Source organism: Peromyscus leucopus, chromosome 1, assembly GCF_004664715.2.
Source record: "Peromyscus leucopus breed LL Stock chromosome 1, UCI_PerLeu_2.1, whole genome shotgun sequence".
Taxonomy (NCBI): domain Eukaryota; kingdom Metazoa; phylum Chordata; class Mammalia; order Rodentia; family Cricetidae; genus Peromyscus; species Peromyscus leucopus.
In genome coordinates this window covers 146,577,476-146,602,243 of record NC_051063.1, presented here as the reverse complement: position 1 = coordinate 146,602,243, position 24,768 = coordinate 146,577,476, and the positions used below count along the sequence as shown (strand labels likewise).

Here is a 24,768-nt window from a genome sequence, read left to right as displayed (position 1 = left end):
TCCCAGCACCCTAGAAAAAAATGCAATTAAACAAACAACTAGTTTTTCTATATGCCAAGTCCAGACTGCTTTAATTATTGTAGCTTTATAGTGTATTTGATATCAGGTAGTATTAACTCCTCCAACCTTTCTAAAAATTATTTCTGTTAATACATTTTCAAATTAGGTAGTTAATTTCTGGTCTAATCTTTTACTGTTCTGATTCCATCAACTTTATAGATGGCAAGCTCCCTCAAATGATCTAAATAATACTAATTTTCCCATGTAATGAACATGGAACACTTCTCTACTTACTCAGGACTTCTTTAATTCATCCCAGCAACGTTTCAGTTTAGACTATATATTTATTTAATTAAACTGACCACTAAAAACTTTAAATTACTCCTATTGTGAGCTGCTAACAGACGTTAACTGTTGGCAGAACTTGAGTTTTGTAACACTGATCTACAATCTAGCTCAATTCACTATATATATGTATACACACATATATACACACACACATATATATATGTATCACACACATACACACTTGTAGACATATATACATACAATGAAGATAGTTTTACTTATACCTTTTGTTATTGTTAGTGTGTGTGATATTGGGGGGACATATATGCCCAGGTATGACTCTGGAGGCCAACCAACTTTCAGGAGTCCATTCTTTCCTTCCAGGGATCAAATTCAGATCATCAGGCTTACACAGCAAGGACTTTTACTTGCTAAGCCATCTTGTTGGCCACAACAGTTTGACTTGTTCCTTTCCAATTAGTTTGCTGTTCTTTTACTCCAGTGGCTAGAACCTACAAGAGAATGCTGTATCAAAATAGCAAAAGCATGCACACCCTTCTAGACGTGTTTAGAAGAAAAGCATTCAGTTCAGCAGGTACAGAGAAAGCTGTGGCTTTCCCAAGGTCCCTTTGCTCAGGTTCTGAGTTGCCTTCTGCCTTGCTCAGTCATCTTGAATGGGTAGTGCTGTCACGGGCTCTGAAGTGACCCTTTGACACTTATCTTTGATCCTATTAACCCGTCAAACAACTCGAGGGTTTGTGGATGTTAAACAAGCCTTGAATCCTGAGATACACACCACACAGCCACTCTGTAACATCCTTTTAAAAATGCTACTGATGGACCGTTTTAGTTAGTATTCAGGTAGGATCTTTGTGTCTGCTGTCAGAAAGGCTATTGCTCGGCAGTTTCTTTTCGGCCTGTGTCTTTGGTTTTGCAGCAGGAGATGCACAGTGTACTGCACCATGAATTAGGAAGCACTGCCTTCTCTAAAGACTGTGTGCTGGATTACTATTTGTCTCAGGAATACATGAAACAGGAGCAAAGCCGGCTGGGCCCGTAGCTTTCTTGGTAGACATTTAATGAGGAACTTAATTTTTCAACTCTACAATGATGAAATCATTCCTTTCCTATGGGTCAGTTCGGCAATTTGTCTTTCAAGAGATGGGATTCTTCTCCATGACAAGAAGCTCATGGTATTCTGTGTCTTGTTGCTTTTTTGTTTTTGTTTTGTTTGTTCGTTTGTTTTTTAAACATCTATAGGATCGAGGCGTGTCTGTTACCCAGTCCTGAAATGGGTCATCTTTTCTCATTTTCAGTCTGGCTACAGATTTTTCAATTTAATTGATCTTTTCAAAGAATTACTTTTTTTTTCTTTCAGCTCCATCAACGTGCTCCCTTTCTATTACACTGGCTTTTCTTTTTTCTTTTTTTAAAGTATCTTTTATTTTTAGCACAATTATGTCATTTTTCCTGTTCCCTATCCTTCCTCCAAACTCTCCCATACACCCCTCCTTGCTCTTTCAAATTCACGGCCTCTTTTTTCCCATTAATGTTTCTTACATGCAATAAATACCCATGTATTTATTTCTAAATATAACCTGCTCAGTCTGCATAATGTTACTTGTATGCATACTCAGGGCTGACCACTTGGTACTGGATAACCTATTGGTGTGCTCTTCCCCAGGGAAGACTACTTCTCCCGATCTCAGCATTCCTGGCTTGCCTGGAGCTCTTCGTGCAGGGTTGAGGCTTTGTAGTTTTTGTTGTCCACTTTGGCATGTCTATTGTTGGCCTCGTTTAGCTCATGTTGGTGACATTTTTAAGGGTGTGACGTCTGATACTACTAGGAGACACAACCTTACAGCAAATTCCTGATCGTCTGGCTTTTGCAATCTTTCAGCCCTTGTTCAAGACTCGCTGAGCCATAGGAGGGGGAGTTATACTGGAGATGTAGCCATTGGAAGTGGGGTCCCCAACTTGTCTGTTGCAAAGAGAAGTTCCTTGACGAGGGGTGAAGACTATGCTTACACTTATCTGTGGGTGTGAGGACACAGTTTTAAGAGTGTAGTTAAGGGCTGTGCTGGTAAAGCGGCAGTTGTAGGTTCTCCTCCAAGATCGTAAGTTCACTGGCCCTGGGGAGTTGGCTAGGTTTCAGAACCAGGCTTGGTTCCCCTCTTGTTGAGAGGCTCTTAAGTCCATTTAGAGAGTTGTTGGTTACTGCCAAGGCCTGTATGCCACTACTGCGCCCGTAGGGTTATCAGGCCATGCTGGTTGTTGTGGTTCATAGGCATCATAGCAGGATAAGGACTGTTTGTTGCTTCCTTCATTTAGAGACTTGCATGATACCCTCTGGTACCATGAGAACTAGTCCTCAGAGAGGAGGGAGGCTTTTGGGTCAGCTCCAGCTCAGGGCTTCTGGGCACTGGGTCTGAAGTACATGGTGTTTTCATCAATAAGACTTACCTCTGGGGAGCAACCACGGGTAACAGCAATAGCTGTGACATTTTGGGAGTCTCTTAGACAACCCTGACCAACAACTCAAAAGAGCGCTTCTCATGCCTGGGGTTGTGAAGAGTACTGTTAGCCCAGATGTAACATTCTTCATTTAAAATTTAAAGTATCTATGCATATTAATACACAGACCTCTATTAGTTTTTTTAGGTAGACAGTTAATAGCATGGTTCATATGACTTTTAGAGACATCTGTTATTTTACCCTTTTTCTGTATTTAGCCCCCTTTTCCCTATTCAAATCATTTGTATCCTGCTATTCTCCTCTGTAATGTGCTGCTATACCCCCAACTCCCCAGGAATGGTCCCCTTTCACTTTCTTGGTTTCTGCATTTATTACAGGATATTAAATATATGTGAATATATATATTCACATCTGCAGATTTGGTGGTAGGAGCCTCCAGTAAGAGAGAACACGTGACACTGTCTTTCTGAGTCTGGGTTACCTCACTCAAAAAGAACTTTTTTAGTTTCATTCATTTACCTTCAATGTTCATAATTTCAATTTTCTTTACATATGAATAGCATTCCCTAGGGTATATTTACTACCATATTTTCATTATCCATTCATGGGTTAAAGGACATTTATGTGTTTCCATTTCCTAGCTATTGTGAATAGAGCAGCAAAGAACATGGCTGAGCAAGTATCTATAGTGTAGGATGTCAAGTCCTTTGGGCATATGCTAAAAACTGCTACAGCTGGGTCATACGGTGGATTTATTTTTAGCTTTAAAAGAGTTTTCCACGCTGATTTCCATGATGGCTGCACCAGTTTGCAGTCCTACCAATGGTGAGCGAGGGTTCTCTCCCCTCTATCTCCTCCAGCATTTGTTATCAGTGGTTTTTGATATTTGCCATTCTGACGGGGGTAAGATGAAACCTTCAAGTCACTCTGATTAGCATTTCTCTAACTGCTAGGGACAATGAACACTTCCGATTTCTTAGCCGTTTTTTCTTCCTTTGACAACTCCAAGCCTCAGGGATATTTTTCAGATAGGCTTGATTTTTTTTTTTTTAATTTTGTGAGTTCTTTGTATATTCTGGATATTAATCCTCTGTCAGCTGTATAGTCGGCAAAGATTCTTTCCCATTCTGCAGGCTTCCCGTTCACCTGGTTGATTTGTTTTTTCATTTTTGTTTCCTTTTGTTTTTTAAGACAGGGTTTCTCAGGGTAACAGCCCTTGGCTGTCCTGAAACTCACTCTGTAGACTAGGCTGGCCTCAAACTCAGAGATCTGCCTTGCCTCACAAGTGCTTATGGTACCTTGTCTAGCCAGTTGACTGTTTCTTTAGCTGTGCAGAATTTTTAGTTTTATAAAATCTTGCATGTCAATTGTTGGCCTTTGTTCTTAGACAAATGGAATGCTATTCAGAAAACCCTTTCTTATACCTGTATCAAGTAGGGTACTGTGTTTTCTTCTAGCTAGTTCAGTGTTTAGATCTTTGATTCACCTGGAGCTAGATTTTGTGTAGGATAGATATAGATCTAATTTAATCTTTCTGCATATGGACACCCAGTTTCCTCAACATCATTTGTTGAAGAGTCTTTCTCCTGTATGTTTTTGACATCTTTGTCAAATATTAGATGGCTGAAGTTACATATACTAATCATAGAGGTCTTTGATTTTATTCCATCGGTTCCATGTCTGTTTTTGTGCCAGCACCACACTGTTTTTATTACTATGGCTCTGTAACATAATCTTAAGATTTGGGATGATAATCGACTGTGCTTTTTTTTTTTTTTCTGGATTGTTTAGGCTATATAATATCATATAAATTTTAGGGTCGTTTTTTCCTATTTCTGCAAAGAATGAAATGGGGATTTTTCATTGGGATTGCATTGACTCTGAAAAGCTTTTTTGTAAAAGGCATTTTTAGAATATTAGTTTTACTAATGCATGAACTTGGAAGTTCTTTCAACTTTCTAGTCTTTCTATCTCTTCAGAGCTTTACAACTTTCATTGTTAGAGGCTTTTCATTTCCTTGGTTAGGTTTATTCCTAGATGTCATATTTTCTTTCATTGTTAGAGGCTTTTCATTTCCTTGGTTAGGTTTATTCCTAGATGTCATATTTTCTTTCAGACTATTGTGAATGGAAGTGTATCCATGATCTCTTTGTTTATTGTTGGTATATGGGAAAGCTATTAATTTGTGTAACTGATTCTGTATTCTGCCACATTGCTGAATTTATTCATCATTTCTGGAAATTTTCTGGTAGAATTTTTAGGATCTCTAATATATAGTATCATGTCATCTGCAAATAGGGATACTTTGACTCTCTCTTTGTACCCCTTTATTTCCTTCTCTTGCATAATTGCTCCAGCTAGGACTTCACACATAATGTTGAAAAGGAGTGAGGATGGGGGCACCCATGCCTTATTCTTGACTTCACTGGGACTGCCTCAAGCTTTTCTCCATTTAGGATGTTGTTTGCTCTGGGTTTCTCGTATATAGATTCATTATGTTGAGGTGTGTTCCCTCTAGCCCTACATTCTCTAGGACTTACAAAAAAAAAAAAAAAAAAAGCATGTTGGATTTTGTCAAAGGCATTTCTGTCTATTGAGACGATCATGTGATTCTTAAGTTCATTTATGTAGTTTATCATGTTTATTAACCTGGCTCATGCTGAGCCATCCTTGCATTCCAGCATAAAGCCAACTTGGTCATGGAGGATAACATTTGCTGTGTATCTGTACTCTGTTTTCAAGTATTTTATTGAGCGTTAGTGAGACTATGCTCATCAGGGATATGGGTCTGGAGTTGTTCTTGTTGCATCTTTACCTGGTTTAGCATTAGAGTGATACTGGTTCATCGGAGGAGTTTGGGAGTGTTCCTCTATTATTGGAATATTTCAAGGACTGGCTGTAGATCTTCTTTGAATGTCTGGTAGAATTCTGCGGTGAATACATCTGGCCCTGGATTTGTTTGTTTGTTTTAAGCTAGAAGGCTTTTTATTACTATTACAATCTCATTTGTCATAGGTGTCTTCTTGGTTTAATTTTGGTGGTTTGGTTGAATCTAGAAATCAATCCATTTCTTTTAGATTTTCCATTATCTTCTCAAAGAAACAACTCTTAGATAAGCTGATTCTCTGCACTGTTTTTTGGGTTTTTTTTTTTTTTATTGTTGTTGTTTGTTTGGGGATTTTTTTTGCTTCCATTTCACTGATTTCTGCTCTGATTTCTATTATTTCTTGATGTTGACTGGGTTTGGATTCGGTTTATTCTTGTTTTCCCAGATTTTTGAGTTGCATCATTAAGTCATTTATTTGTACCCAGGTGATTTTGATGTAGGCACACAGAACCATAAGATTCCCTGCAGGGTTGCTTTGAATGACCCCAGAAACTTTGCTGTGCTGTGTTTTTGTTTTCATTTAGTTGCAGATACTTTGTCTCTTTGACACTTTCATCATCCAGTAATAAGTGGTTTAATCTCCATGAGTTTATGCACTTGCTAGAGACATGTTAGCTGTCAGTCTTACTGCATTTTGATCAGATAGGATACAAGGATTTTGATCAGATAGGATTCAATCTTTTTGAATTTGTAAAGAATTGTGAGCTTCTTGTCACGTGGCAAGGTATAGATTTATGGAAATGGATTGATTTAAGCTATAAGAACAGTTAGCAAGAAGCCTGCCACGGCCATACAGTTTATATGCAAAAAAAAAAAAAAAAAAAAAGAATTGAGCTTCTTGTATTCTTATGGGTATGTCTTCTTTAGTTTGGAGACATTTTCTTTTATGAGATTGTTGAAGGTTTTCTCCCTCACCTATGCCTATAATTCAAAGGCTTTTTTTTTTTCATGGTGTCCCACATTTCCTGTATGCTCCTTTTCTTGTATTTTGTTTGAATTTGTCATACTCCTTGCCTATTCTGTCTAGATCCTCTACTTTATCTCCAAGTCCTAATACTGTATCATCTGCTTGCTTCACTCTACTTGCAGGCTTTCCTTGGGGTTTTCTTGTTGAGTTGTTTGGGTTATTCAATTCTATCATCATTTCAGCCTGAGTCCTCCTCAGTTTTCTAACTCCTTACTGAATTCTGTCCACCAGTCCTAGATTGTACTCATCATTTCCATCAGCTTTATGTTTGTGTTTCCTTGGGTATTGTTCAGGTATTTATTTTAAGTTCTTCCTCCTTGATTTCAGTGTGCTGTTTGTAGCTTTTTAAAATCTTTGAATTCTTTGATGAAGCTTATGAAAATATTCTTTCAAATTCCATGTCCTGATGTTCATCTAGGTAATTCTCATTGGCAAACACTTTAATAGGACTGGTCGGCTGAGGAGAGAAGATACTGGCCTGATCTTCCATTGTTGATGTTTTGTGATGAGATCTGGGCATATAAACTTGTAAGTTTGATGGACAGAGCAGGTTGGGGAAGAGCAGATGTACTGGCAGGTTGGGTCTAGAGGCTGGAAATGGCTTGAGTGGACAGAAGGGACTGGGGTGGTGTTCAAGATGTAACTCCTGGTCCAGCCGGGAGTGTGGGGGTAGATCTAGCTGGGTGGAAAGGATGGATGTGGTGTGGACCTTGGATTGGTGGTTGGGTAGGTAAGGTCCTGAAGAAGACTAGAGATTGGTTATGGCACAGACAGGGGTGACCAGACTCAGCTGGGGCACTGGATATAGGACCCAGACTAGATCTGACAGGCTGGGGATGCAGCAAGGGTAGGAAGGGTCAGGGAGACTTACCAGGCTAGGCTCTGGAGGAGGTTGGGTGGGGAGGTTCTGTTTTTCCTTTATTTCATTCCTACTTTCACTCTAGGTTTAATTCTAGTAGCTTAAAAACTATTTTAATATAACCTCCTTCCCCTGTGCTGTGATATCAGACACAGAAACACAGACACAGACACACAAACAGACAGACACAGACACAGACACACAGACACACAGACACACACACAGACACACACACACACACACACACACACACACACACACACACACACACACACACACTAAAGCCAAATAGTAGTTCTAAATATTTTTGTTTTATGCCATTGCCAATGATGAAATAAGCAAAAACAAAAAACCTGAAACAAACAAGAAAAGACAAATGAGAGAAAGAAGCATGGCATTTTTATGTAGAAAATATTTCCTGCTTTTAAGACTCTACCCTTGTGCCGGGCGTTGGTGGCGCACGCCTTTAATCCCAGCACTCGGGAGGCAGAGCCAGGCGGATCTCTGTGAGTTCGAGGCCAGCCTGGGCTACCAAGTGAGCTCCAGGAAAGGCGCAAAGCTACACAGAGAAACCCTGTCTCGAAAAACCAAAAAAAAAAAAAAAAGACTCTACCCTTGTAATAAATTAATAAACCTTAGTTATTATACAACCAAGATTAAGCTAATAGGTTTACTGGGCAAAGGCATCTACCACTTTGAAGGTCCTAATATTCACTATCAAGTTCCTTTCCGAAAGTGTTCCCACAAACTCCACATCATCTGCTTATTTTTACTGCGCCTGGGACCATCTCGAACCCTTTGGTTTCTAGAGCTGCACACAGCTCTCCCACTGCACTGTGTGTCTAACGCTACCTTCTCTCACTTATTTCCATGTGCCTACCAGAGGATGCTGCCTGCTCTCCTGAGCAGACCTGGCCTCTGTAAGAGACTCTTAACCCAAGAGCTTGCTACCTTCTTGGGAAGACTACCACATTTTTACTGCTTATTATTGTTGCTATGCACACACCCCTGCCACATGTGGGGGTCAGAGGACAACTCTGTGGGGTCACTTCTCTATCTTCACTGAAATATAACAGCCTCGCATACCACAGACAGCACAGGCTTAGTTAAAGTAGAGAGTGGGGGCCATGTGCCCGCACCCCACTTTTGTGTTACACAACTCAAACACAGCTTTGATGCTGTTTATGCAAACTTGGATCTCTCTCGTGGCAGCGGCACAGCCGTTTCCCAGCAGGCTTCTTCCCGGGGTTACGGCACTCCCCTTGACTCTCGGTCCGGAGCTTGCTAGCTCTGTGTGATCAATCAATGGCTGGCATTACCACGTGGCTGTGTGGACTTGATAGGTAGAACTGTATTTTGTCATTGTATCCCTTCATGTGTGAATGTCTAAATAAACAATTTCTGGCTACGTAAGTGGCTTAGATTTCTGTCTTCTTTCTCATCTTCCCTCTGGCTGCCGCTTTCTCCTAGTAAGTGGTGACAGTTCTCCCTTATTCTTAACTGAAAACTACAGTTGCTTTTGAGTTTTCTCACTGCATAACCCACCTGCCCTTCTTGCCTTAGTCTTAGGCCTTTCTGATAAGCTCAGAAACTATAACCAGGGAGAACTTCCTACAGCCCTGTCCACTTCTCCTGGCCCTCGCTAGCAAGCCTCTGATGGCTCCCCAACATCCCTAAACTGGTGGGCATGCTCCAATCAGACTCAACTATTTCAGTCCTTAAAATCACACATACTCGTCTCCTTCAAACCCCCACGGGTAGTGTCCTACACATGTAGAATGTTCCACTCCACCATGTTTCCAGCCTTTCCTGCTTCACACCTTTCAAGAACCCCACCCAAGCCCTGCATTCTGGAGAGATCCTGGACTCACACCTCACACAGAGAGGGGCCTTGTTACACATGGCACTTCACTCTCTTGGAAATGCCTCGCTTCTTTTCTAGGCACTCCAGAACCAGTGTAGACGATGGTTGGGAGCCTAGCTCTACCGCCATCAAGGTGGAAGACCGGGTATCTGAATTGCTTTTGCTTCTGTGCCTTATTTTCCAATGGGGAAGCTAAAAGCATCATCCTCTTAGGAACTTGAAGTACATCCTCAGTCACCAGGGAACATTGCTACCGACCCATCCAGCTGCTGGGCTGGGAACACCGGAGACAGTTAGTTACCACTGCAGCTGTGCCCAAAGCAGGGCCTGCATAGGCTAGGTGCTCAGCAGCAACTTCTGAATATGAGTGAGTGCTTTCTCAGGAGGCAAATGGCCACCTCGTCCACCTCAGAGATCTGTCCCTCCCCCAGTTAGCAGAGAAGGGAGTGGCGTGCAGAGCGGGAGGGAGTGTAGAGGGCCACGTGGACTGCCTCGCTCCTTCCAAGTCCTTCCCCTCACTCCTCTATCTGATGATTCTGGAAGAGAGCTGTCATGACTTCGGCAGCTTCTGACCCTGACCCAATGATGGTCCCATCTTTTTCAACTTTTTTCAAGATCAGTTTTCCCTCAGGAGGTTAGGAACCAATCATTTTGGATTACCAGTGTCTGCTCTCTTCCTCATGGGGAACACACATGTCTGTGGTTCTGCCTTCAGGCACCTTCAGGTGAACTAAAGCAACAGACATTGAACAGGAAGCTAAAGCCCTTCAGCATGCTTATGACTGGGCGGCAGCAAGGTCCAGGGGACAGTATCCCACGGGGAGAGAGAGCATCATCCAGGGCCCAGCAGCAGCATCGAATGGGGCAAAAATGAAGTTCTCACCTGACCTAGTCTACTGGAAGGAGGTGGTAGCCCTGAGAAGTGCTCGGAAGACTTAAAAGGGAAGCGGGTACATGCAAAGGAAAGGAGACCATGGTGGGGGGAGCTTTGCAATGACCTCTGTGACTATGCCTCCGAGCTCAGAGACCCCCAGAAGGTGGAGGGGCTGCTGCACAGAGCTGCAGCTGCAGGGATCAGAGGATCTGCTGCTGTGCTGAGCACATGGTGGACTGAGAAGATTTTGTGCAGGGAAATAAGAAGCCCCTAAACTGCATTTCATTTCCACGTCTACCAAGAAGTGTCTCATTTGGAGACTGGGTTGGGACAGGGCAATATAATGTGGGGGTGAAGGAAATCGACCCACAGCCCTGATGAGGAAAGAGGTTTCCCTGCCGAAGGGTGGCACAGTGGCTTCATGAAAAGAAGTGAAGAAAAGAAACAGTTAATCAGAGGGGAAAATCAGAAGATCAAGCAACTGGCCACATCACAGGCGAGGACAAAGGTACCTACCACAGTCTGCAGCCTTCCTGCACGGCACTCCTAGGCTGCGGGGCCATTTACAGATGTGCCGGGACATTACACGGAGGATGTGCATACGTATGGAAGCCTCCTGCATGACCATGGCCAAGGGGGTGGGGGTGGGGGTGGGGGGTTAGGAGTTTCCTTCTTACTTAACCTTTTCAAACCTGTTTATAACTTGCAGTGAGGGGGTGAGGGGGTGCATTCTCCAAATCTCTTTTGACTACAGCAGCGTTCTCATAGAACAATACAAACAGCATCACCCTGGTCCTGAGCACTAAATAGGAACTCAGAAGTAGAAGCACAAATGCTGAACCCCTGTATGGCACCCAGCAGTGTGCAGTCATGAGGAAAGAAGGGAAGTTTAGGCAACCTTTGTGGGGAAGAGCAGTGATACTGTACCAACACGTCTCTTCTCATGCGCGAATGCCAATTCCGGGCAGACTGGGAATCCAAGTGCCACAAAATCTTGAGAAGAAAATGCAGGCCAATAATGACCCTGCAGGATGAAGTATTTACTAACCACAAGCCAAGAGACACAACGCCAGGCAACGGCAAAACAGAATGTGCCCAGTTTATAGTGAGGGCAATAGGAACGTGGAATCACTCAAGCTGGGAGAAGGTTTCCACCTGGAACTGACAAAGGAGGGTACCTGAACAAGCCAAAGTGAGGATGAGCCGAACGAGCTCAGTCTTGTCAGTTTGATACTCTAATGCCGTCTTGGGAGGGGGCAAGCATGTCACACAAGGAAGAGCCAGACATCTGGCAATATGCTGCTGGGCAAAGTGGAGACTGGCCACTGTCGCACCCAGGCAGGGAAGGCATAGGCAACTGCAGGCAATGTGTCAGCATTCATAAAATACTGTTTGACTTGGCAAGTACTTCTAGGAATTAAGAAAAACAAAAAACAAAAAACTCTGACAAAGGTTAAAAAAAAAAGAAAAAAAAAAAGTCAAGGATGTTTCCTGCAATACTGGCCCTAGCAGAAAAATTCAAACTATCTCAAATGTCCCACAACTGGAGTTAAGTGTCAATCAATCATACCCAAACAGTGGAATCTGAGGCTGAACTGGGCACTGACAGGGAACCACCATGACAAGGCTGTTCTGTGACAAAAGTCAAGAGAGTCGAGAGAGCATTAAAAAGAAGAGTGGGCTAGAAGGAAGAGGCTGGGAGCCGCTGGGCTCAGAACACGGGCTATTTCTTGAGCGGCAGCAGGAGCCAGGGAAGGCCCTGGCTTCGGAGGGGGGTCTGGTGGTCAAGAGCAGTTGGTGGCCATCTCCCCGCACAGTCCAGAAAACACTAATCTGGGTTTAAGCAGGTGTACTATGTGCTACCTTCTCAAAAGTCTGCTGAGAAAATGCCATGCTTTCTAAACAAACTAAAAGGAATGAAGTTGAAAGTAGAACCCAATGGTAGTATATTTATATGAATGAATACTATACTGAAAAGAGCAGGATAAGCCTGAATGTATTACTAACAGAATCAGTGTAGTACAAACAATTACTTTAGAAATTAACTGTGGTGCTGGACACCCAACTCTACAAATGCACTAAACTGCAATACACTGTGCAGTGTGGGTTCATGAACTGGTTTGTCACACACACACAAACATACACTCACATTCAAACACACACACGTGCACATGCACATACATACTTTTCTTTTTATGCGGTGTTAAGACTTGAACTCTAGGCTTCAGATATACTAGATACACACTCCACCACATAGCCACCCTCGGCCCTGTAAATTGTCATCTGAGGGGTGGAGGAGAGAGAGATGTTTAGGAGCTGCAGCCCACAAGTTAAATCCGACTCATCGTTAGCTTTTCCTTTTAACCCTCATCACTCACTGACTTAACAAAAAAGTCCAGCTGGAGCACAGCCACAGCTATGACGTGTTTTCCATGTCATATCACATCCACACATTACAACAGCAGACCTCAGAGAGTTAAGAAAGAAAAAAAATGTTCCATGAAGTCAAGTGAAAAGCAACTGTAGCGGAGCACTAAGTCAGTATGCTGTTTAGTTTCAAAACTACATGGAGAACCACAATTTCTACAAGTGTGTTAAGAAGTAGCTAGAGGGCTGAGCACCCAGAGTCACTCATGCCAGGGACACTTCTGAGTAGTGGCAGGTAGGAGCTGGGCAGGTCAAGCAGGGTTTGGCTCCTGTGTGTAGTGTGTCTGAGGATGCGCTTTGTTTTAAGGAGACAGTATCCATGCATTAACTGACTATCTGAACTTATTCTGTATTAAGTCAGCGTGACAGAGCTGGAGGGCACAGGACTAGGTAAAATAAGCAAATATGAGTTATGATCTTAGTCTTCGTTTTACCAGGTATGGGCAGAATTCATTCTGATCCTCTTTGTCCAGGCATTCCACTGACACCCCCTTCATTCACTGCAGAACTGAGTTCTGTAAGTCAGAAGGTGGAATGGCATGGAAGATGGCCACGAGTGGGCACAGGCCCGTGAACTTCTGGACTCTGTCCACAGTCAATGAGCTGGGGCATATAATTCCTATTGCGGACCGCTGGGACACATGATTGCTCCGTGACTTGGATTTAGCCTCCTCTGGAGTCAGCCTAGGCTCGGAGCTTAGCATTCGTACAGTCACTAATTCATATGGCCTGCGTGAGGGCTGTGGAACTTCTAACCGTTTCTGTGCTTCAGAAGGCAAGCAAGCCTGGCCAGTCTTTTAACTATACATCCCATAGTACACTCTTGGAATGAAGCAAAGCACCGATGGTGGCCTGGAAGAGCCCAGACAAGCTGTCTTACACCCTAATATACAGACAGTGTAGACGCAAATTATATCTATAACGGACACACACCCCTCCACCTCCTAGCGTCGGGGTAAGAATGAAGTTGAAATTCACTGAAGAGAGTCAATTGAGGGGATTAGTTTGCAAGCCTTGTAGAAATGGCCAGTTTTCTGAAGCAGACCTATCATGGCAAATGCAGTCACTGACCACGTGTGTCTACAGAAGCCCTCAGAAAAGCAGCCTTCTTCTGGTGTCCCTAAGCCCCTGTAAGTTCTGGAAAAGGCAAGAGCTCCAAGGGAACAAAAGGAAAGGGAGGGACATCCACAGTCTAAGGCACGGGGAGGCTGAGATGTTTAACAGGACCTGTGCTAGGTTCCTCTGCTTGAGCAATTTCCACAAGGGGGAACCTGGGCAACTCCCAGTGGTAGAAGCCACTTCCGCTTCTGAAACCCACGTGGCTACCACCCCAATAAAGGCTCTGAGTTGAAAACCTGGGATCACACACGCCAGGGTGAAGCCCACTCAGCAATCTGGGTTGAAACAGAACTCAGTGTTTAGTTCACACAAATCTTTACAAAGAGGAAAGTAAGATACTGAACATTAATGCAAGAGAAGCCTTAAAAACTGCATGTAAGCATGCGCGAGTGCACTGTCAACACCATCGCAAGTTTCTCCTTGCAACTAGTAAACTCACCTCCATGTTCCAGAAACACCCGAACACATCTCTCCTTTCCTCTTGCTGCAGAGAAATGGAGCAAGGTCCAGCCGTTGGCATCCCGGCCGTTTGGGGAATAGCCTTGCTCCAACATCTTCCGTACTGTGTGAACATCCCCGGCGGCTACTGCAGCCTGAATCTGCAATTCTTCCTGGAGTTCAGGGTTCCTCCGACAGTGGTGGTGTAACATCCTAGCAGAGTCCGCTTTTCACCAACCAGTCATTAGGTCAAAGGAGTCAGCCTTTCGGGGAAGGTAGAACACGTGACATTTAGACTACGTGGCTCTTCACACTGTGCCCACTGACCACCACAGAACTGCTCACTTCCTAAATCAGTGCAGTGATTAACGGCAGTTCCATACTACCAGCTAACGTGCATCTCCTAAGACCAAAACTTTCAATGGTTGCATTAAGGTCACAAATTAATTGAAAGAGAAAGCCAGACAGAAATCCCTGAATTAACAGAAAAAAATCTCTTCTGTATCCTTTTGAAAACTTAAAACTACATCTGACCATCATGGCTCTATGTGAGGCAAAATGAGAGGTGGCATCCAGAAATTAAGATGGCAGGACCAGAGGGGCCAGAGTGGTATCGGTCTTGGAAAGTCTGATTTCTATGATGCACCATCCAGATTTAAGTCACAAACTGCTCAGATTCTATCACCAGTCAGAGAAAACAGCCCGTAATTTATGAAGACTAAAGCCCATGATGAGGAAAAAGAAAGGCCACCTGTAGGCTGAGTGTCTGAAGTAGTCCAACGGTATCTTATTGTTAATGCAGTTAACAAAGCTTGGGGGAAGCAGGCTGAGCGAACTAAGCTAGAGTAAAATAGATGATATTTACGTACACGCTCGTATGTACGTGTGTATGCATGTGTATGCGTGTGCACGCGTGCGCGTATTTTTCTTGGTTTTCCCATCTCCGGCTCTTTGAACATAATGCTCTGTCCCCTCTTTTGCTGTCACATTCTTTTGAAACATTTTTTCTAATTCCTGTACCAGAAGTTTTAGTTTATAAACACTACAAAGTAGCATGACAAATGGTCTGTTGGTTAGCCACGAGATAAAATGACTTGAGTGAACAATAGTGCTGAGGATTCCACAGCCTCTGCAGGTCATGTACGAGCTCACCCATGTACACAGGGTGTTACTTCTCATGTGGGGGGGGGGGTACAGGCCTGTCTGTGTGCTTCCAACCATCGGAATACACACAGACACCTAGACTGACAAGCTCCTAGGAAGACATTCCAACTGGGCTGATTTGAAAGAAGCAATTAGCCTAACCTCCTGGCTATTTGTCCATTTCTCTAAGTAAATTTGCTTGAATGAAAAAAATGTGATAAAGCCCTTTGAAAATATTCTGTTCTCATATGTAGGTTAGACATCTCAGGATAATTTTGCTACCGATAATTTCTCTTGTAAAATTTCTCATCACAGACTATACACAGGTAAAGTAAGCCTAGCTTGGTGGAACCAACACAGGTTAAGAACACAAACATCTGATGTGCTTTTACACATAAAAGTGACATCATTACAGTCTCAGCAATATCACTAAATGATGTAATTTAAAAATATCAAGCTATTACCTCAAATAGCTGTTTCCTCAGAGAAAACTGGGAAATGGGAAATTTCTTGATAATTTGTTCTCTTAATAAGGAAGTTTCCTTTTCTTTCTTCATTTAATTACTTCCTTGAAATTCAGTCTCTTGGCTTAGAAATTTAACATAAAAAATACCTTTCAGAATAGGTTTCCTATTAGTTTCAGTGCTATGAGAGGCAGTACCAAAACTCATCCGAATCGGTTAATGGAAGCTCTTACTGTCTTTTAACAGAATGCTTTTGAAACTGTTTCTACTTTCCTCTTGTTTTTGAGTCAGTCTCACTGAGCTCAGGTTGTCCTCCCGCTTGCTATGTAGACTAGGCTAGCCTTGAGCTCTTGATGCTCCCGAGCGTTGAGATTGCAGGTGTGTGCCACCACATTGGCTCTGAGTGAGTTCTGTGGGTACCTGTGTGTGGTACATGTGCATACGCACACACTTAGGGTGTCTTCTCTACAGTTCTCCAACTTATTTTTTGAGACAGGGTCCACCACCGAACCTCGACCCCACCCTTTCTTCCAGCCTGGCTGGCTATCTAGCCGCCACGATCCTCCTTGTCTCTGCACTCTGGTGCTGGGGTTACAAGTGTGCATTTCCACGCTCGGCTTTTACGTGAGTAAACGGGGATCCACACTTTAGTCTTCACTCTTGTGCTCAAGCACTTTACCCACTAAGTCCTTTCCCCAGCTCCCAAAGAGTGTTTTTAAATAGGAGATTACCCTGGCACTTGAAAGAGGTCTGCTATGTAGGAAAAAGACTGAAACAAATAAACCGAGGTCTTTCTTTCTGTGCCTGCTGCACTGTGGATACACTAGTTTATTCTTTAAGTCACAATTTTACTCGTTCGTTTCTGCTCCACTCTATCCTAATCATGCTAGAGCCTGAACCTAGAGCCTTAAGGCTCTAAGCATATACTCTACCACTGAAGCTGCAGCCTCAACCAACCCCCTAGCAGTGTTCAAGGGGAAAGTAACAGTTAGATGGTGTTCTCCTCAAAACAGCACGGGAGACCGCTGGCCCTGAGTCACCTTACCTTACAGAAGAATGACTCTTCTCTTGGAACACAGGTTGTCTAATGACCATCGTGTACAAGCAGCATCATGGGGAAGGGGTTCCCAGTGTGTCCAGGCCTCAGAGCAATTCTTCACCTAAAGACCAATCAAATCACAATCACGGGGAGGTTCCTAAACCAGTGAAGAACCACAGCTATCTGTACATTCTACTTTTTGACGACTTTGTTTCCGGAGTTTATAACAAGTTGACAGAACTCAGAGAAGGTTTGAGAGAAAATGATCTTGCTGCTTACAACAATCTCCAAGAAGCAATCAAGTATGATTTATTTTTGGCATTCTGTCTCCTTCTCCCCCCACCCCCCAGCTGCTTGAAAAAGAGTAAATAAGGAAAATAACGAACCACACATTTGGAATCTGGATATAAGCTGAGGGTCTTGTCTTTTCTACTGAGAATGTATCTTCAGGCCTGCTTCCTTTCAATTACTTTTTAAGGACACCATCAGTCACCTGCTCTTTTTAAACAGGACTAAAAGGAAAAATGTGTGCATTCAATACAGCAGCTGCCCAGGGCCAAATGTAAACCATGATAAGCAAAAGGAGATTATGCCTTTGAATGGTGGCTCTTCACAGGCCTTAAAGGCATCCAGTCAATAACATTTATGTGCATACAACAAGCTACTTAAAACATTTAACTAGCCAGAGTTTCTGCTAGCTTCTCCATATGAATTCTTAAAAGAACAAAACAATAAAAACCCAACCTCTTTCTCTCTACATAATTAAAAGACTCTTTCTCCATTCCCACTGAATCCCAGTTCTGTACATTCCATTCAGGTTAAGGACATCAGACTCTTCACAACATCACAAGGAGACCACTCTAGGAATTAGCCTATTGGGAGACCTGCCACCCGTCTGGTGGTGGTGGTGGTGGGGCTGCTGAGCCTTTATCACTTAAACTTTCAGACAAGGAGAGGGACAGGCCATCTGCCAACCTGACATGTGAGGGGAAGAGTGGCAGTTGTTTTTGTTCTCTTCATGTTTTATTTGTCCTTGCCTGAAGTCTTTCAGGACAGATAAATGTTTGCATGCACACGGAACTAAAATCTGAGTGCAACCTGTGCCTATTATTTCCAAATAAACGAAAACAGACACGGTCAGAACAACTCCTTCAAAGCAGAGTATAAATACCACAGAACAAGCCTTGCAGAAATGGATGAAGACTGAGGCAGGAAGTCTCCAGGGTGAGCCTGGAGCATCTTACAGTTCCTGAAGGTAAGGAAGTACTCAAAGAAAGCCACAGGAAAGCCACCAAGGAAAGCATCAAGGCTCTCAACAAGCAGAGACCGCTGATTACTTCTCACTCTGATGGCATCTACATGTCAAGAAGAGTACCCAGCACTAAGGCACCAGGGTCCAGTGGGCTGTTACAACCCTGGCTGAGGTCACACAGACAATCCTGGTTAAAATCAAGGTGGGGGACAAAACCGGCAGGCAAGGAGGTGGGGGGGACAGGAAAGGGGCAGTGAGAGCAGACAGAAGGCAATATATACAGGTAGGAAAATGCCAAAGAACAAACTTAATTTCTAAAAATGAAAACCAAAAAGGATAAATGTTATCAAACACCCTATTTCCAAGTGTGTCATGTCCCAACATGCTTCAAGCCTTTACGACTCCTTGCAGATTCTCACTGGCCTCCAAATGCCCACCACCACTTTCACAGAGACAGCTGGGTATGACAGAGAGGAAACATGGGAGGTAGGTATGGAAGAAAGCATGGAGTCGTATTTATTCATAATATCACGGAAAGGCTGAGTGTTAAAAGATAAAGGGATCAAATTATTTCTCCCTGCAAGAAAGATAAAAATGTACAATTCCCTGTAAGTGACTTGAATGGGACAAATAGATGGCTAGCAAGTGCCTGATGTGTGCTCAGCACAGCTCAAGACTTCCTAAAATAGATAGTCCTGTACATTTAAAATGATGTTTTCAAAAGATTTTCAAGTGTGTGTGTGTGTGTGTGTGTCTGTCTGTCTGTCTGCATGTATGTAGGTATGTGCACCACATGCATGCCTGGTGCTTGAGGAGACCAGAAGAAGGCTTCAGATACCCTGGAACTGGAGTTACAGGCAGTTGTGAGTAACTCTGTGGTTGTTGGGAACTGAATCTGGGTTCTGTGTAAGAGAAGAATTCTTAAATAATGAGCCATATCTCCAAGAACTAATATGAATATTAGATATTTTAGGATTTTTTTTTCTGATAATACCAAGGACTATAAATAACCACAGATTTTAACCTGAAAAGTCACTCCTTACATACATGTGCTGCATCACAGGGAGAACACACACATGGTGTACCATGTACATGTGCTCTCTGTTGTTTGCACCATGGTGAATTATAAAGAGTAATGATTTATTATCAAAGCAGCTCCAAAGGCTGAGGTATCCAACTAGTAATTAATTTTCTCTTGGTGTTACTTTATGGACACTCAGGTATATATAGAGGGGAAAAAGCACCATGGACCTTAAGAACAAATACAACTTCAGCAGCAAAAGTGCCTATAAAAAAAGTTGTCAAGAAAAGCCACAGGTGGGAAAAGCCTAGCTCTCTGCAGGCAACACAAGTTCAAAATTCGCATGGCTAACAGAAATCACCTATAAAACAGGACTCATGACAAAGGAGCAATTTTCGAAATGATACATATTCAATGGGAGGTTCTCTTAAATTAATGATGGCTGTAGACTCCAGCAACTACTGATACCAGACTCACCTCTAGAAAGTACATTCTGGGTTTCAGAAAAAAAAAAAAGTAAATAATAAATAAATATGGAAGACTTTGGGAGTGTCAAAATGAATCATTTTCCCAATAAGCATCATTTTTTAAAGTAGTTTTACTACTTATGTTAATACTATGTTTACATTTTGCTAAATCATCTTTTCTACTGTAAGAAAGTCAAAAGATAACAACCTAGGTCTCTAAAGCTTTTATACAGTTGATTACATTGAATACTACAAATTTTTACTGCCTAATTTCTTTACAAGTGGACAAGTGAAATCCATTCAGCTAAGACCAAAATGTCCTCACATAGTTAAAAGAAAATCTATACTGATAACAGACTAAATTAGAATATACTCACAAATCAAGGGAGGTTTGAATGATATTTGCCCAAGAATACATAGCCTTCAACAAATCTGATGTCTCTATAATTTCCTTTGGCACAAGACTAGATACTAATGACTTCTGAGTATTCTTTTCTTCCATGGTTTTTGTTTTGTTGGGTTGAGATACCAGGCCTCCCATGTAGTGCGAGCTGGCTGGAAAGCTGGGATCCTCCTGCCTCAGCCTCCCGAGTGAAGGCCTACAGGCTTGCTGCCTGCTCCTGCAACTTCTCATGAAGGGACACAAGTGGGAACTCAGTTTCCTGGTCTCAAACCAACAAGAAATAAGGTAACAGTTCCTAACTCCAGACAGGATAAGTGCATTTCTTTGCAGAGTAAACCAAGATATGGAAAGAAAATCAGCAACTTCAAAGATATTGGTTTTGAGGACAAAAACTAAAAATCCACCAATGGCTCACCAGATCCCAGAGGGAAGCAGTGACAGAAATACACTCTGTCCCATCAAAGTACACAACATGGCCAACAGGCAGGCTAAGCTCCACTTACACAATCAAGGGCCTGACGCCCAAAATAAAGCAGGTGTCATTTTAGTATCACTCCACATACCATAGTGTTTATGTCCCTAAAGAAGGATATCAGATTTCCTCCAAATGACTGGACCTCCATGTGACACCAAGATTTATTATCATGTACAGCTTACCTAGGACTCACGCAAATTCTACGAGAACACCCACTGATTTTCACAAAATGCAGATGAAGTGACAGAAATGTTTAGAATCATTCATCCAGACCCGACTCAAAGCTTATACCACAGTTATTAGAGATACTGGGTCAATCCGTCCTATTAATGCAGGCATACCAAGTCAAACTTAGCAGCCCCGGGTCAGTGTCTCAGAAGTCTGCCAGGACATCACACTGTGGGAGTGCATTCACATGAGAATGAAAGACTGAAGGCCAGGTTTCAGATATACACACTATATCTGACTTTACTTACCCATTCTAAGAATAGAATCACTGAGGCTAAACAAAGACTACCCACACACTAAATGTGAACAAACTAAAGACTATACACACACACGTGAACAAGACATTATATATTTACTTTATATATAATGTAAACATATAATCTAATAGAATTAATTGTGAATGACATCATTTTAGGGATAAAAGATAGAAGTGTAATAACACACTATAGATGTACCACTTGAGTAGCATCATTTATTCTCCTTTTGTGATATAAATCTGTATTTGCTTACCAAGTAATCAGGTTAGCACCCCCATGTCACTCATAATAAAATTAATAGCAAATTGACCGCCAGACAGAAAAATATACACTGTCTAGCTGGCCATGCTGTTAGGTAAATGTCCAAATTAAATAAATTTAAATGTTTGACATACCCTAGAGCAAACGTTCTCAACCATACTAATTATTACAAACCCCTGTGTGTGTGTGAATATTTATCCCTTAATCTTAGGAAAACCATTGCCAGCTGAGCTGATGCATGTACTATTATTTAAGCAGCAATAATGGCCTGGCTGGATAGAGGAATGTCCAGGATAGAGGAATGTCCATCTTTACAAGTGTGACTAGTGCTCCTCATTTATAATCTCAGGTAAACATATCCCTCACTTAGGAACCCTAGCCAATACATCCTAAGGTTAACTCTAAAATTATCCCACCCCCACCTCCACCGAGGAGGCTAGACTACAAAATATATACATTTTATCTTTGAAACATACTTCAAATATTTTATTATCATTTTTGTTTGTTTGTTTGTTTTTTGGTTTTTCAAGACAGGGTTTCTCTGTGTAGCTTTGTGCCTTTTCCTGGAACTCACTTGGTAGCCCAGGCTGGCCTTGAACTCACAGAGATCCGCCTGCCTCTGCCTCCCGAGTGCTGGGATTAAAGGCGTGCGCCACCACCGCCCGGCCTTATCATTTTTAAGAAAGATATAAAGTACTCAGAAGGCATCATACTACTGACTTCCAAATTGAACTGTGGAACCTCTCCAGTCCTGAGTTCTGTATTTAAATATCAACTACCCTTTAACTTAAGAGACCTTTCCTTAGTTCTCATATATATGTATATGAATGCTACTCTGAATTTTCTCCATAGTACTGTCACTGATGAATATTAGTTTTTTTTTGTTTTTTGTTTTCTCTTTCTTTTGCTTGGTCCTTTCAAAGTGTGTCTCACTCTGCCCAGGTTGTCTTTAAATTTTCCATCCTCCTGCCTCAGTCATGAAAGAATAGCAATTACAGCCAGGCAGTGGTGGTGCACACCTTTAATCCCAGCACTCAGGAGGCAGAGGCAGGCAGATCTCTGAGTTCCGGGCCAGCCTGGTCTACAGAGTGAGTTCTAAGACAGCCAGGGCTACACAGAGAAACCCTGTTTCAAAAAACAAACAAATAATAAGTATAGTAATTACAGAGAGGGCCCCATCACATAGAGCTAATATACACTACTTTTAAATTTCATTCTTTTTTTTTGGCATCTAATTTCCAGACTTAAAAATATCCAAGCCCTCAGAGTTCCTTAAAATTATCTTTATGTTTTAAGGATCAGTAGACTCAAAAGGCATTATTTTTTGTATGTGTGCAAGACAGGAAATCTAAAAGGACAGAGTAAAAAGTCTGCCATTTTAAATACTTCTTTTTACTTAAAGTTCCAAAAACATTTGTGTTACTAAAATAAATGAGACACTTTTTAGTTGTGATCATGAGTTATTCATTAGGCAACCTGTGTTGTCCTTTGTATCTTGCTCTTTCTGTGTTGGTCTGTAGATATTCTCTTCTGACACCAGTCTAAACTTACCTTTAGGGCATTTTCGGAGGCAGCAACAAAATAGGCAGCAGAAATCTGACCACATGAACTAGGTGCTTACATTTCAATCTAGCAAATTCTCTGTAAGGGTTTTAAAATGAGAAAACAAGAGTGACCACTGCCAAAACTAAGCCCCAGATAGCGAAACACACCAAAAGACTACTTTGTTTTAAAATTCCTGACTGTGCTGCTATTGTCAAGGAGATACAATGAAAAATTTTGTAAGTTCACCTAGAACACCAGAGATGTAACAAATATTATGTATCACTTTATAACAACTCTAGTGTCCATCCATTTTGTCACACACAAAAACCCAAAGAGTAAACTATATACTTTGTTTCTGGGGCTAATATTGCTTTTATACAGAGTTCCCAATCTTAAGCTACACACGTTCACTTTTTCCAAGAAAACCAAATCAAACTATTTTCTTCAAAACCCCTAAGTTCCAGTCCTCCAGTTCACCTTCTGCCACTAAGCATTCTCAGTGAGGTAACTGCAGCTTTCCTGATGGAGGTAGAGAGAAAACCGTACATGGGGAAAACAGTAAATTGTAGTTTAATTAAAAGCAGCATCATTCAGAATTAACAAGCAATTAACATGGAATTGAGGAATTCCTAGGAGAATAAGGAAGGCAGGGAGCTACAAAAAGGTCTCAAAGCCTCAGAGCAGAGTAAATGACACAGTGTACCAAAAGATAATGCGAAACACGGAAACATTCTGAAAGGGAACCAGAAGATGCTTCTGGGGTAGAGAAGTTATTGAGATGTTAAGGATCAGGCAAGGGCAGTGTTTCTCTTTTTGCTAGGAAACTAAGGTCCAGGAAAGCTTGCATTCCCAGGCAACCACCCTGAAAATAAAGCATTGCTTAATGAGGTAGGGGCCAGGAATAAACAATGGGGGAGGGGAGGTCTGGTCTTTACCTTTGGAGAGGATGCTGATCCAAAGCACTCTCCCAGCGGCTTCTCTGGTGGGTGGGCAGACCCCTTCTGCTCGCGCGTGTTCTCCAGCCAGCTCAAACCTGGAAAACAGAAACCAGTGAGTGGTGCAGTGATCCAGGGGCGAGGAGAGGGCTCTGAGGATGGGGGGAAGCTAAGAAAGGCTGGCGAGTGGCAAGGGCAGGCAGGCGAAAGCAGGGTTTCTCCTTCCTCCCACACCCAGCCAGCCCCTTCCCCTCAAGGGGGGAGGTAATTGACTTTACCTGGCTCCTCAGCTGCAGCTCCTCTCCCTCCTTTCAGCCTCCTCCACCTTCACCAACTTCTCCATTGAAGAAACACCCCAGGCAGGGCCGGACACCGTGTTCCTGATCCTCCTCGGTGCTTCACGGCCCCAGCCCAGAGAGCATCCAGATAGCCGATCAGGCTGGAGGTGGCGGTCTTGGCCTCGGAGCAGCCTCCGGGAAGGGGTGCAGGGAGGAAGTGCCGGCTCGGGTTGGGGGGGGGCAGTCCCGGTCCAGGGGCTCAGACCAGGGGTCTGCCGCGCGCCGGGCCGGAGGCTTCCAGCTACCGAGGGACTCCAGAGGTCTGGGGACAGGGAGACCCCCAAATCGTACCGGGTCCGAAGTGTCAGCAGCGGGGTGTCCCGACAGGGGGCTTTCGGGATGCACTTTGCACTGGGCCACCCCCGCCCCCTCCTTCCAGCACTTTGGGGTCACTGGGATGGGACCAAGCCTTCGGCGACCAATCAGCGGCCGCACTGGAGCCTGCGCTCCAAGCCGTAAACCAGATCCGCGGCGGGTGGGGGTGGGGGTAGGGGGTGGGGGCGACTTGGTTGGTTGGTTGCTTCCTTCTCCTCACCCAGAGGCCCCCACCCCCTGGCTGCCGTAAAGCTGCCGGCGGACTCGCGACAGTCAGAGGAGGCGGGCCGGGAGGGGCTGGAACTCGTCTCCGATTGGTCGCTCTCGCTTCGTCCCTCCGCTTCCCCGCGGGGGTTTCCGAGGCTCCACCCCCCCGGCCTGGAGACTCGAAGCGGTTGCTAAGAGACACTGTACTACGAATAGGGCT

The 24,768-nt window shown here is 43.2% G+C and overlaps 1 protein-coding gene across 1 annotated transcript in view; it reads right to left on the bottom strand.

The window, feature by feature from the left end:
• Asb7 (ankyrin repeat and SOCS box containing 7) overlaps positions 1–24,476 on the bottom strand; it is a 43,389-nt gene extending 18,913 nt beyond the window's left edge. Inside the window, exons 1-4 of the mRNA XM_028872811.2 lie at positions 23,967–24,476; positions 23,689–23,786; positions 16,851–16,965; positions 14,200–14,461 (exon numbers count right to left, since the gene is read on the bottom strand). Coding sequence (XP_028728644.1) covers positions 14,200–14,410 — 211 coding nt within the window. The 5' untranslated portion in view covers positions 14,411–14,461; positions 16,851–16,965; positions 23,689–23,786; positions 23,967–24,476. The remainder of the gene's footprint in view (positions 1–14,199; positions 14,462–16,850; positions 16,966–23,688; positions 23,787–23,966) is intronic.
• Positions 24,477–24,768: the final 292 nt, after the last annotated feature.